Source organism: Camelus ferus, chromosome 4 (assembly GCF_009834535.1).
Source record: "Camelus ferus isolate YT-003-E chromosome 4, BCGSAC_Cfer_1.0, whole genome shotgun sequence".
Taxonomy (NCBI): Eukaryota; Metazoa; Chordata; class Mammalia; order Artiodactyla; family Camelidae; genus Camelus; species Camelus ferus.
The window spans coordinates 20,082,161-20,096,861 of NC_045699.1; the positions used below are offsets into that span (position 1 = coordinate 20,082,161).

General features: G+C 43.1%; 1 protein-coding gene across 2 annotated transcripts in view; it reads right to left on the reverse strand.

The window, feature by feature from the left end:
• Window positions 1–2,586: 2,586 nt before the first annotated feature.
• SH3GL2 (SH3 domain containing GRB2 like 2, endophilin A1) overlaps window positions 2,587–14,701 on the reverse strand; it is a 170,836-nt gene continuing 158,721 nt past the window's right edge. For both annotated transcript variants that reach the window (XM_032477632.1, XM_032477633.1), the window contains 6 exons: window positions 12,692–12,835; window positions 11,658–11,791; window positions 9,650–9,808; window positions 8,067–8,170; window positions 6,211–6,341; window positions 2,587–4,195 (listed from right to left, as the gene is read on the reverse strand). In XM_032477632.1, the coding sequence (XP_032333523.1) occupies window positions 3,996–4,195; window positions 6,211–6,341; window positions 8,067–8,170; window positions 9,650–9,808; window positions 11,658–11,791; window positions 12,692–12,835 (872 nt within the window). In that variant the 3' untranslated portion in view covers window positions 2,587–3,995. The remainder of the gene's footprint in view (window positions 4,196–6,210; window positions 6,342–8,066; window positions 8,171–9,649; window positions 9,809–11,657; window positions 11,792–12,691; window positions 12,836–14,701) is intronic.

Genomic DNA, 14,701 nt, shown 5'->3' on the forward strand with positions numbered 1-14,701 from the left:
AGGGACTTCCCAAAATCTTGGCCTTGGTACATGTGGGTGAATAATCCCATAGGGTGGTACAAAAAAGTCTGTTCGAGAAAATTGTATTGAGATGCTGCTCTCCATTCTTTTGCCTCCACAGCTGGCCACCTGCCTGACTCCTGTCCAGAATCACAGCTCTTCTGGAACCAAATGGAAGGCCCCCCTCACCCAGGTACATATAGGGGGTGAGTGACTTTCAACAGTAAGTGGTTAGCCTTCACTGGGTCCTTTCAAAAATAGCTGTGTTCTTTTCTTTGACATCTTCTTCAACATGGGAACTAATAACAGGTCCTAGAAATTGCTGGTGTGGCCACTTAGCCATATTATCCTGTAGGTCTTCACCAACCATCACCCAGAGCTCCAAATGGAAGCTTCGGGCTGCTGTGTCCTTCAGCATTAAGTCCTTCCTGTCACCATCCCCATCCTCATCAGATGAAAGGCAGTCTGCAAAGCAGTACTTCATTTGGTTAATAAGAGGGTCTTGAAATGAGCGTCTTAAAAGGGCCCATAGGGTTCGATCCAGAACACTAGACGCTGTCTTGAAACTAGGGCTTGGGGATAATCCTGATTTCCTAAACCACTGTGAAGCAGATGCTAGAGTTGGTACATTTCAGGATATACACTATATACTATAAACAGTGCACGGGAAACTTCAGCTCTTGGTCATGTCATTCCTATTCTCATTTTTTTTTTTTATCAAACAGAAACTAAGGAAAATAATTATTGTCCCAGAAAGTTTTCTTTTTAGGACCTATTAGACGTATTACAAAAATTAAAATGAGACCACTGCCTCACAGTTTGCCACACTGGTTCAAGTGAGCTTAGTTCTTCTGTTTCCACCTCAGACAGTTCATTCTGAGATGAGACTTAGAAAAGCAAGTGTTTACAGGTAGATGCAACTTCTCCAATGGTGGTCCACAGAGTCAGCTGCTCTTTTCTACATTTAAATTTTGTAAAAAGGAATTTATTATACTTTGATACAAATAAGGAAACCAGGCAGTTCTGAATCTGGTGAGTGTATTATTAGCAGTCTCCAAAAGACTCCCTAAAAAACTGTTAAGTTCCTCCTGGAAGCTGTTGTGGTCATTTAGTTTCATCTGACGTTGGCTCACAATGAGATTACTCCAGTTGGTGCTGGGTGCTGCTCTCAGGTCTCCCTTTAGGCTTACAGAACTACCACTGCACAGATACAGGCACATCTCAGCGTGGAAGACTACACACATGGAGAGCTTTATGGGTTCAAACGTGGTTGAATGTATTTATCCTTCTTTCTGGACCTGCTCTTCTGTGTGGGTCACCTTTGTCTCATCACTGCATCAGTACCACAGTATTTTAATTTCTATAATTTGATGTTTTCCATCTAAAAAAATTCCTTCAATTTTGTTGTTCTTCTTTTAAGAAGAAATATCCCGTGGCATTTCCACATAACTTTCATAATATGCTTGTCAATTTTCAAACACAGAAAAAATTTCCTGAGATTTTGGTTGGTTGAAATTGATGTATAAACCTATACGTCAATTTTAGTAGAAAGAACATATTTACAATGCCGAGTTTTCCAAACCATTAACATAAATATATCTTCACTTATTAAGGTCTTCTTTATCTTTTTTCTCAAACATGTTTCATAATTTTCTATGTAGAGATCTTGTATGATTTGTATTAGAGTCATATCTATGGGTTTGAATTATGATGTCTTTGTAAACTGTGTTTTTTAATTCCTTTTTTCTAATTGAGTGTTACTGGTATATAAAAATATTTTTTGGATATTGATAACATATCCAGTAATCATACCAAATTCACTTATTGAGTTCAACAGTTTATCTGTGATTCTTCTGAATTGTCTCCATTCACAATAATATCATGAGTAATTTCTTTTTCCAAATGGGTTTGAAGAATTGATCTGTAATATTCTAACTCACAGCTAGCAAAAATGTTATTTTCATGTTAGAGCAGTTCACATATTAGTATATTAGACTAAAAATATTTGTTTTAATGAGAGTATCTGGATAATTGGTCTTAGAGTGGAAGAACACAAAGAACACTCAGCACATAAAGCACAAGTTTATTTTCTCAGGGGCAAGTTTATTTCTCAGGAAATACATATTCTGTACATACTGTTTCCCTCTCCCCGCCCCCCCCAACCCCCACATACACACCAAGAGTTAAGAATGCTAGCTTTTGGCCAACCTGTATTTCCATGTCTATTCCTTTCTCTTTAAGCATGAAAGAAAACAAAAGACTGGTTGAAATGGTATATTTTACTTGCCCCTCTGAACATTACATTCTTCTGATGATACTACCATGATGAGAGCTCCTCTCCCTGCTTTCTTAGCCTTTCTTCCAAATCTCCTCCTTGCTGGGATTATCAAGACGTTGCCAGTGTCCAGGCCAACAGGCTATCAAGTTCTTGATAACAGAACTTCCCCTTCTCACAGAGAAGTAGATCCGAGGTTGGAACCAGTTTTGGCTTGGTTGTATCAGAAGGCAATTAAGATGGGAAGGAGCCCCAGTCCACCCACTGGGGACCCAGAGAACTGACATGAAATAAAGGACCAGAGCCTTTGGTTCTGTCTTCAGCAGTATTTATTGGAAACAGCAATGCTTCCCGTGGTGAGAGTTTATACATTAAGCAGTAAGATTTGCCTTTCACTCCACATGATCCACTGTCGCAGGTGGCACATTGGAAGCAGCACACTAAACCTCTGAAAGGATCTGTACAGCTAGATAAATAGAACTCTGGATACCTAACAGGACTTCAGTGACTGATACAAAACAAAAACAAAAACAAAAACAAAAACAAAAACAAAAACAAAAACCAAAACAAAACCACTCGTAAGCTTACACACAGCACTGTACACTCAAACCGAAGATAAGGTAGAAGGGACAGAAATAAAACGAATGACTGAATTGGGAAGAGTTTTGCATATGCAGCCACACATCTTAAACTGCTAAGCACAAACATCATCTTTATTTGGTCCTCATTGAGGGCAGAATACGCACAAACGATGTTCAAAGAACACAAGGTCAAAGTGGAAAGGGAAGATAGTTGCTGTTTCTTGGTCTATGAGCTAGTGGGAAAATGGTTTCTAGTGTTTTTCTCCTTGTGTCTCTGTGCCAAATGGACTCATGAAACATGTAAATCATAAATAAAACTCAAGTGAAGATATTTGTTCCCCTTGCATGTAACCTCAGGAATGCCCTAAACACATACATGGATTCTGTACAGCAAGAAATGTAAGCTTGGAAACCAGATCTCTTCCCAAGTTCTCATTAAGGAGAATCTCTTCAGCCTCTCCCACAGCATGCTGACTGCTAACTGACTTAGAAATAAAAGGGGGGCCCCCTCTGGCTGTAATAGCATGGAGGGAAGACAATGGCTGTACCTCAGAAACAGGCATAAGTTGGGGAACAAGGGTGACTTTTCAGAGAAGGCTTTGAACCCACACTCAACACTTTTCTATTGGTAGCATCGAGGGACTGACTCATTCAGACCAGAAGACAGCTTGCTGGTGAGGGAGGCTTTCTTTGACAATTCTGTGACTCACATGTTTGGGAGGGGGATCTATGTGAAAACAAGAACTTTCTCCTTTACTTCAGTGGAGAACCTGAGACCTTGAAAAGGCCCCAGGTGATAGATAGTATCTCCGGTAGGATGGTTTTTCTGTGATGTGGCTCGCGGGCATAATCTAAGAAGCCACAGCCTCCTGAGAACTGTGTCAACAGCAGTTCTGTGACTACTGGCTGGTCTCAGATGATGTTTAAAAAGCACGTGTCATGCCCACCAGACTAAGAAGATACCATCCATCACCATGACTTTTGTGGGATCACGCAAGTCAACCAAAGATACTTGGTGGGGCTTGATGACCTGGACCACTGCGGCCTGCACTTGGGATGTATTGTAAGCAGCATTACCAAAGCAGTGGTTAAACTTAACTATCTGGGCCAAGAGGAGGTGAGCCAGCCAGAGTAACATCCTAACGGGGCAGGGCAACCAGAATCTCCACGTAGTTGATGGGAAAGAAGCCTGACTGGCCATGAAGCATCCCCTCGTACCAGTTTTCATCAATCTGGTTAGTGAGTGTGATGATGTCACCCTCTTTAAAACCCAACTCCCCTTCATTTTCAGGTTCAAAGTCGTACAGAGCTCGGCAGCAGGGCTGATCCATTGGGGCACCTGGGTGTAGGAGCAGGAGAGAAGAACACAGAAAGACAAGGGGAATTTAACTCACATAGCTACCGCCTGCTGCACCTGCCCGGCTTGCTGTCCCCCTGGGCTCCTCCCTCCTCTTCCTGCTGAAGCTTCCTCTTGCTTCTGGTCTCCAGTGCCTGCTGCTTAGCACCTCACCCTCTACCAGTCTTCAGAAACTTTCTCACATTTCTGGAAGTTGTTGAATTCGTTTCTATTTCCAGTATGAAAAATGGCTACATCTATTCTCATGATACATACAACACAGTTCCTCCAGGCTGGCCTTCCTAACGATGTCCAGAGACAGGAGGCTCAAGGACTTAAGGAGTCTGAATGAGATTTAGGTTCATAACAGAGGATGGCCAGAATTCCTTCCAGGTTTAGCACTTTAAAACCTCTGCACATGTGAAAGAGTACAGTCAAGGATAGTGCTTTGCAACTTCAGAATAACAGCACAGTTCTCACTTTTTAAAAACAAAGACCCCAGGATCTGGAAAATTGCTGTAATTCAGTGAAAAGAAGGTAATATAAAACACTAGATTCATGTTCTTACTCTCTGTGACCTTGCACAAAACAATTCACTCTCAGTTTCTTGGTCTCAAACTGGAACTCACAGTCAAACTTACGTCACAGTACTACTGTGGCTATTAAATGAGATTAGGCAAAAATGATACGATTTACACCTTTGCATTATATATTGCATATGTAAATATGAAGCGTGCATCAGAGCTATGGCATATATAAACTAATATTCTCTACCTTCAATTAAACAATGAAGGATGGAATCATATCTTAAAAAGGATCTATATTAAGTGAGTAAACAACAACACAGCGGGCACAAACACACGTATATAAACTCAGACAAGTGCAGACAGCGCCTTGCCGTCTAGAGGGCTTTGAAGGGGGCCAATGAAATTTATTTTAACTTAGTTTAAGCAGCAAATTAATGAGTCTCCAAAAGAAAAGTGAAATATATGGTTCCAAGCAGGGAAAAGCAGGTTATACAACTTTCAGGACTAGTCCTTGTAACCAGCTAACTTCTAAATGCCACTGCTTTTTATCCCCACACTGAGGGCTCGGAGCAGCACAGGCAAGCACAAGGGGCAGAGAGTGCCACCGTCATCACAGGCCTCCCTTCTTCCTTACGTAGTCTCCTGAGAGCATCTCACAAAACATTTCCTACTGTAGAACATCCAGCACTGGGGATGCAGGGAATAGAGGAGAGAGCTGCATATCCTTAAATCCACATCCAGTACAAGTCACTGCCCATTCTTCCTCCAAGCAGATGCGGGTTGAATCTACCTCAAGCACAGGCTTTTATCTGATCTGTGTGTGGGAGGTGGAGGGCAATGGTGGCAATTACAAGAACACATTATTGGGTATATATCAACATTCCTGATAGAAATTAAGTTTTAACTTGTGTTATACCAACCTGTCACCACAGCACAATGAACTGGCTGGAGGGTGGGGAGAGGAGGGAAACCTAGCAGATGGTGAGGTTCAAAATATATTCATCTGCAAATATATTCACCCATACGTTCCTGTGACTCAAGAAATCCAACTCAACAGGCTTGTGGAGCTGCTGTGTGTGGGTTCTGTGTGGCTGTATGTGGGCCGGGGGCGTTCACCCTCCGGCATGCTGGAATCACAGAAGGGGAGAAAGAGAGAAGAAAGAGGACATCCTTACAACTAAACTGACATATTGAAGGGATTTTGAGACCACAGAGGAGGGTCAAAATCAAATGAGCTAGTTAGAGCAGCTGTGTACTGAGGATGATGAAAACAAAGAAAGTTTTGCAGAGGAGAGGAGAGCAGAGAGGCGGGGAGGAGATGCTCAATGAGACAAGAAGGCAGGATTTCTTTAGAAGAGTTTCTACCTGACAAAACCATCCTGTAAGCAATATATTGCTTTATTTTTCTTATGCAGCCAGATTGGACTGCTCCTAGAAATTCTGGGAAGTGTCAGCGGGGCGTGCCCACAGCCCAAGGTCTCAACTCCTTACCTGCAGGTTTGGGGGTGCCCATGTGGGACAGGCCCCCGTTGGGCTGAGTGCTGTCCCCGGATGGAAACTCCAGGCTCATTCGAGGCTTAGGCTGATACTCCCTTCTAGGCTGAGATGAAGCTTGTCTTATTCTGCATTAAAAAGAAAAGTGGGGGGAGTATGTAGCCAATTAGGAAACAAAAAGTAAAGCAATAAAATGCAGAAAATGCTTACGTCACCCACCAATCTACCACTGTGGAGCAGGGCCAATCTGAGAAAGACCCTCAGGTTTCTTATCTGTGTCTGTCTCTGCTTCTGGTGCCGTGGTCATAGCCTCTCTGGCTATACCCTCACTGTCTTCATCCTTTCTCTCAGTCTCTCATTTTCTCCCTCATTTATTCAGAGCTCAATTTGCAAGCATGCACTGTGCGAGGTGCCAGGAACACAAGGATGAATAAGACACATTTCTTATCCTCCAGCAGCTTATGGTCTGAGCATAAACAACTGGTTGGGGTAAACTGTAGAAAGTGCTGTTACAGAGATATGGACAAAATGTGGCAGGAATGCAGGGGTGGGGAGGAGTCTCCCTGTCCTCAGGGAAGTTGGAGAAGGGTTAAGGAAGGAGGTAAAAGACAGGTAGGAGTCATTTCTAGATGAACAGTTGTTTCCAGAAGAAAGTGATTCCACGCAGAGCTTGACAAGATGTGAGGGAGGAACGGAGGAAACGCTGTGTGCTCTGAGAATGGCATGTAGGACAGGGCAATGAATCAGAAGAAAGGCAGAAGGGACAGGCAGTCACTGTCTGCTGCATACCCTTAAGTCTCTTCCAGTTTCAGGGGCTCACTAAGCAAAACGTGCAGCAGATCTGCAAGGGTGGGCAGAGTTAAGGGCATGGTGATTGTCAAATGGTAGCGACTTTGACGTATTTCCGAGGAAAAAAGAAAAGTGGCCTTCTTGCTCAACAGATGCTGTAAAGACATAATATTTCTTTAGTACTTTGTAGTGCATGACTTTAAACCTTTCTAGAGGCTTCTGAGTGTTACACACACTTCCACAAGGATGTACTGAGGGAAGATGCACAATCAAGCACTCCTCAGGGAAGATACTGAGGAGAAGAAGAGGCTGGCCAGATGGAAACAGGTGAGGAAGTTTCCGTAACAAGCATCATACTTAGAGGCCGCCTTGTGCATTTACCTGCTGAGGTGACCCTTTGATGTATACACATTGAGCTGAATTAGACAGCACAGGGCACTGCATACAGCTGAGTAGGCTGTGCCCTGCAACCCTTGGGAGTCCCTTTAGTAAAGAAAACTATCACCGCCCAGCTATGGGGCGCAGCTAAGAAGGTGGAACAGGCTTAAGAAAGCAGGTCCCCCCGATGGATCTTGTCACCATTCAGAGAAACACAAGGTGTGCAATAACACAAGCTTTCCAAAAGGTTATGCTTGAACGTGAACCCCCACTGCACCACCGTGTGAGCCTCAGTCTGCTCGTCTGCTGGAGAGGCTAACAACATGTGGGTTACAGGGCTGTTAATGACTGACGAGGACGTGCCCTCAGTACCCATGCATGAGAGCTGCCCAGCAAATCATGTCCATTATCATTACCAGCATCCCAGTGTCCCATCCATGGCAGCCAAAATATAATCTAAGTATCAATCTCTTATAAACACAAGATTAGATTCAACAGAACAAATAAAACAAAGCCCAAGACAATATAAAACCAAAACAAATGGTCTACAAGGTGCCTGTGTGGGATCAGCAGGAATTTTGTCGGAAGTTCTTCTTCAAATATATTCTCTCTACTATTTCCATTCCTTTACACACAGTTTTGTAACAAGAAAAGGGAAATGTAAAATGCAGGGAACTGTAAAATACCTTTCTTCCAGTCTGACAGTGACCTGCTGCAGGATCTGGACTGCTTGCTTATGGTACTCCAGCTGGGCCTGGACGAGCGCAGAGAGCTGGCTCACTTGTTCAATCTGCAGATGAACGGGGGAATCACGCCTTAGTTACCAGATCACTGTCCTGAAGCAGCTGCTACTCCCAGGACATGACAGAGCTACCCCTGACATTGCCCAGTGTCTGGAGATGCTCATGACTGTGTCATGAGACAGGCTGACAGATAGTTTTGCACATTTCAAGTTGATTAAGGATAAGAAAGCATCCTTGTGCTTTGAAACTCCAGTACCATGAAGAGACACACGAGTCAGAATCCTCCTGAAGGCCACAGGACTTTACCAAACAGCTTATGCTCAGCTACAGCCTTCTGATTAGGATCGGGCTTATTGTACTGATTTTCCACAGGAAGAAGATACACTGACTGGACTGTTCTTTGCTCCCTATACTTTTCGTGCTAAGACAACATTAGTGCTGTTAATACAAATGTGAATATGGATGTCTCATGTGAGGCACTATGGGAGGCTGTGTGGTATGATGGAAAATCCTTTTCCTCTCTGAGCCTCATCTCGAATGTAAAAGGGTTGAGTCAAGCGACATTTTGGGTTCATTCCAGCTCTAATGTTCTAAGCATCCTTGTTACTCTTCTTCATTCTGCACCTTGTGTTGTGATCAAGCTGAATAATGGTCTCCAACTCAACAGAGGCCACGCTGCCCCAGGAGTCTGGGCTGGGGTGGGGCCCAGGGTACAGGGAAGGACCACTGATTCAGGTCATCCTCACGCCGAGTTTTCCTCTTCAGCAGGTAGGTGGACAAACTATTTTACACAAACACAAACCGACACTGTCTTTGGGCACTGGGAGAGTCTGGGTGTGTTCAACATGCCTCCTGTGTCACCAGCCGGGGGAGTGATAAGTCCATCAGGGCTCTGTAACCATCTTGGCCGGAGTTGGTCAGCAACTCATAGGGCCAGAGGTGAGGATGAGCGAGGACAGGGAAGCTGGTGAACAGGATTCATGATATGAATGATCAGAATGTAACTTCTAAAGCCATGAATACTAATTTAGTATTCAGGAAATGTAAAAGCAACTCTTAAACAATCTCATCTGTGCTCCAAGTGCAGTATTTGTGCTACAATCTTAAATCTCAATTGAAATTACCTTTGGAAAGAAAATGTCAACTTTACTTCAAAACACAGAACATCTTAACCTTTGTTGGACACTGACTTCTGAATGTACTTTACTTGATTGATATTCTTAGTCTGAAGTCAATCTGCCTTACATTTCAACAGAGTATTTTTTTAAGCTACTGGACTTACATACAGGTCATCAGAACCACTCTTTATCTCCCCACTATTGATCATTAGTAGACAAAAGTCTAGTTAAATCAAACTAAGAATACAGAAAAAGCTTTACCATTTCTCAGTCTACTTTATAATTTCAAATTATTTAAAAGAATAACCATCCAATGAAGTTCTCACCACATGGTGCAATCCATTATGACACATTAAACTTGTGCCTCAATGGCAAGATTAAATTAAAAACCATAGGCGAGTCACTCACATCCATCTCTAAGAGGTTGAACATGCTTGACTCAGCAATTTCTTTAGATTCATCAAATTTCTCCAGAGCCTGACGGAGCTCTTCATCTGGAATCTTCCCTTGTCGTTTTTTCTTATAATCAAAGTCCAGGCGTCGACCCTCCAACTTCTTTAGATGATGCTGAAAAAGTCAAAAGGCAGGGAAATGCTTTGAAAGGACTTAAGGAAAAGGCCTATTGACAGCTCACTTCCCCATCATGCCCATTAGCTTCCAAAGTAAGACAAGCTAAGTCCTAAAATATCACTCCACCAGAAGAATAAACATGCACCTGTGAGGCAAATGTTTCCAAAGGCTAAATGTAGGGACACGTCTCTGAAACTAATTAAGAGGAACCAAAAAATGTGGGAAATACCAGTGCCCTTTACTCTCTGCTCTTGCCGGTCCAGAGCCGAGCTGGAATGTGTCTTTCCGCCCCACGACAGAAGCTGGAAATGTGTACACACTCTACGCATTGGGAAAGCACAGGCCTATGGGGCCCACAAGCCACACCTTCAAGGCAAATGGTGTTTCATGGGAAGGCTGAGGAGAAACACTTTCCTTGAAACGAAGTGAGAAAGAATGGTATTCTTACTTTTCGTATCATAGAACGTCAGTGCTGGAAACTATTTACCTGTGAGGTTATCCGTTCTGTTAGCACCACCTACGACACTTATAAAAATATGGATTCTTGATCACCTGAATTAGAACATGCAGGGCTGGCGTCTAGGAATCTATGTCTCAACACTTAGCCTAGTGGACTGATAGCAGCTTTCAGGGAACCATGGATTAATTTAAGTCTCTCATCTGAGCCATCTGACAGAGGATGACACTTAGTCACAAGACCTAACTAGAAGGGAGCTCTGAAGGGACCTGATGCCCTATGCTGTGCTCAGCCCCTCTCTGCATCATCCCAGGTGCCGGGCTGCCCAGCCTCGCCTGTCACCTCTAGTGACCAAGTGCGCAAGTTGTCTTTTCCCTAGAAATTGCAGCACTCCACTACGACTGGGTAGGAGAAAATGCTAGATTCCCCTTGGTTCTGGATGTGCAGGGAGTGAAAGGGAAGAAAATGGAAACAGAGTTGGGAGTAGAGAAGGAACAAGAAGAAAAGGAGGAAGAATTTCGACCTTCCTTCCCGCTGCACACCCTGCCTCCAATCCAGGCCCTGATCCAAACTAAATGTTTGTTCCTTTGGAAGGAAAATTCTTTTACAACATCTGAACTTGCAGGCAGCTGCAGGGTAGAGTACTGGAGTCAGGGTTACATTTTGGATGTACAGTGAGTCTGCCACATACTAACTGTGTGACCTTGACCAGGTGACAGGGCTGAGGGAGATTTAGCTAGGAGACTGGGGGGCTGCAGGTTATGACACTTCATTTTACAGTCAAGAAAATCAAGTTTCAGACAAGTTCAACAACCATTTGTTGAAGGAGTGAATGAGTAAACATAACACACTTTGTTAGAGGTAAAACCAGCTGGACTTCATTTATTTGGAATGGCTCAACTTGTTCTACATGTTTTAGGAAGAGGATAGTTGGTTATTTTTCCTCAATCCTAATAACCATTATGAAACTATAAAAACACACTGTTTAGAGAGCAATAAAATAACTAAGTATTCAAGCTAACAACTGGTATGGCTAGTATTTTAGAGGGTGAAATTAGCCCAGGAAACCACAGAACAATTAATAAAATTATATATTATCAAGGAAAGGATATTGTCCTTCAGGAGAAAAAAGCTTGAAAAAACTTGAGAACTGAACGCAGAGAAGTCAAGTGTGATATTCATGAGTGGCACAGTCACAAGAGTGGGGCAAAACGTGCCGCATTTCTGGTTTCTCTTGATTTAGCCTGCTGGATTGTTTTGCAATTTACGTGCCCCGTCAGTGCTGACAATGTGCACGGTAAGCATTAAAAAAATGCATTCTACAGGGAAAGGGCACCTGCGTCCGTATGACCCTAACTGCCCACTTTCCAGATTACTGGCTGCAGATACCTGAATTTCCCTCAGATCTTTGTCGTGAAGATTCTGAAGGGGGTCAATGAAGTTCTGCTTCACTTCCATGTCCAAAGAGTCTTTCACCTCCGAGAGTTCCCGCATGGCCTCGCCCACCTCTCCAAGCGCTGGGCCTGGAAGGGAATAATGAAGCGCTTGCATGTCAAAGAACAAAGCTGACATTAATTTGCAATAACAGGGCCTGAACACCCAGGGATTACAGCCTGGCTTCTGAAGGCAGCCAAGACAAGAGACGGTATATGATGCCCTCCAGAGATCAGTGTAGTTTCCCACTTAAGAAAGCTCGTGAGAGTTCACTGAGTACAAGAGACTCAATGCCTCTGAGGGGTGGTGGTGGAATCCTTATCATAAAGAACATAAAACGTTGCTTTTTCCTTAAAAAGCAAATTTGGAAGCTCCCTACCCTCCTTTGTAAGTACTAGTTTTCCCTTATGGGGGAGCTGTTTAAGGCCAATGCATTCAGCAAAGGCAAACACCAGGAACGGAGAGCAGGGCTCAGTCAGGAAGGACTGTCATTTTCTGAGATGTCACATGGTGAAGGAGTGAAAACAGAGGTGGTTAGTATGGTAGCTGAGGGTCAAAGGAGGGAGGGGTGAGAGAATGCACTTGGACTGGTAAAATGAGCGGTAAAACCATACAGAGAAGAGCAGACATCTCAGAGAAAGCCCAGGGGCCGAGTGCTGAATCATGCTGACTGTGACTGTTGGCTGTGCCCCCAAACTCAGTTACAGCCAGACACATGCCAGGGTAAACGTCCAGGCATCTGGATGGGTCAGCCAGCTACCGTAATGATGGGCTCTTAGCAGGGAAAAAGAATATAAATAAAATTCCAATGACGAATCATACTAAAAATCATGAAACAGCTCTGAAAACAAATTTTGGGCCCATGTGTACAAGATCTAAAACTGAGAAGCAAAACAAAATGGTTTGAATTTTCTCCTACAGAGTTTGTCAGTGGCACTAAAATCCCCATGGACAAATGAACACTTAAACTGTGAGAAAGCACTCATTACCAAAGTTGCAATCATCTCCAAGCTCTCTTCCAAACTTGAGCATGGCCTCGGCCAGCAGTGCCTCTGCCTGGGGATAGCCTGGCCCTTTCTCCTGGCCACGGATTTTTGACATGGTGTTGATCATGCTGAGCTTGGCTCTGGAAGCTGGAGGCAAAGAGATAAGAGACTTTCACAGGAGGCAATGTGATGGAGTGGAAACAGGGCTGGATGGAGAATCAGCGACTGAGACTTGCACCTTCACCTAGAGGTAGGTCCACAGACAAATACAGATATTTTTTAAATCACTGAACTCTCCCTATCTCTCAAAATCTTCTGAGGAATTTAACAGAAAAGGCAAAGCTCTTCCAGGTGAAGATGCTATCCTTCTGTGTTCTTGCCCGCTCCCTGTGCCCTCTCCGACACTCTTCACTGCTGTGGCCCTGCTGTGCTTCTGTGGACCTCAGTGGCCCAGGGAAAGCATTTGAAAAAGTACTGGATTACGTGATCTCTAAGTTTTAGGATTCTACTTTATATTTCAATTCTAGGAGTGCACAAACTAAAGTAGGAAATTAATTGTTAATTCTTGCATGTGGGCCTTATGCCATGTTTCACTTACACCATGTATAAAATAGAACTATTTTCAAAATCACTTCTCAACTAAGATTCAGACAGTAAACAGACCCATGAAGTACAGAAATATCGTGTTCATTAAAAAGACTTATTTACTCCTCTCATACATAAGTTCTTCATAAAATCAGTTCTATGCCACAAAGACAGAGTTTCAATTTATTTTTTGCTTTTATTTTTATAAAAGAAGATGCCTAGAAGGCAAATCCAGTTTTCATGGAAGAAAGAGTTTTACTAGCACACTATTAAAGCCAATGATACTAGGACACCAGGGTTTCTCAGCTTCATCACCAGAGCTGGGACTGTCCATTAACCTAGGATTGTGCCCGGAGTCCATCTGCATGGAAACCCCTGACAGAATCACACCCATAGCACATACTTCCTGCATTTGGTGGTCAACATTTCAACTTGAACATGTGATTCAAATAGGCTTTTACTTGAACTCTGGGCTTCAGAGGTCAAAACTGGAGAGGAGGAGAATTATCATGACAGGATTCCCTCCCAAGCCTGTCCCAGGGATATGATAATGAACAAGACAGCTATGGCCTCTGCCTTTATGAAGTTTGTTGTGAACTGAGGGTAGGGTCTGTTTTAAAAGCAATTCGAGAGAAGTGTGTATACTAAGCATCATGCGGGGAGATGACAGCAAGTCACAGAAGTACAGCATCACTCTGGCCCATGGGGGTGGGCACTGCAAAGGAGAATTCGGAAGAGAAGTGTCTTTAAGCTTAGAAATGGCAGTTAGTCAAGCTAATAGTGATATTTTGTAAAGCCTGGCGGTCACCGGAAAAAATACAAAATTCACATTTTCACTACTCTGCTTTTCAAAGAAAAGTGTACTATATACGTTAAATTTCAGAAACTGAAAATGTCACATGATCACACAGTTTTGAGGGAATGCTATTACTAGGGTATATATTCAAAGACTTTTCTACAACAAGCCGTATCTGAGATCCAGGAAGAACACAGCCCCTTCCCTCAAGGTGCTCACAGGGTAAGTGAGGTGTTAGATATATAAACCGATAGTAGCAAGAAACATGGTAAATGTAATAACAGCTAATACACGCAAGGTACTGAGAAACACAGAGAGAGGGTAACAACAGCACAGATAACACTGAAGTAAGCACACACCAGGCAATAAGAGGTACAAAATGAATAGAAGGAAAGAAGATAAATGGAGATGGAAGAAACAGAGTAATGAAACCACACATGGCGGTGAATCCCTTCAAATCCTATTTTGACCATTTTATACCCTAAAGATTTATTCCTTTTCCAAAGGCTTGTTACTGATTTGTACTTATACTTTGGTTCTGTTAAGGGCTGTTTCTGGTCAGTAATTACTAGAAGTAATTGTAACAGTTTAATATGCTGTGGCTGATTTTCAAATTCATCATTTTGAATGCT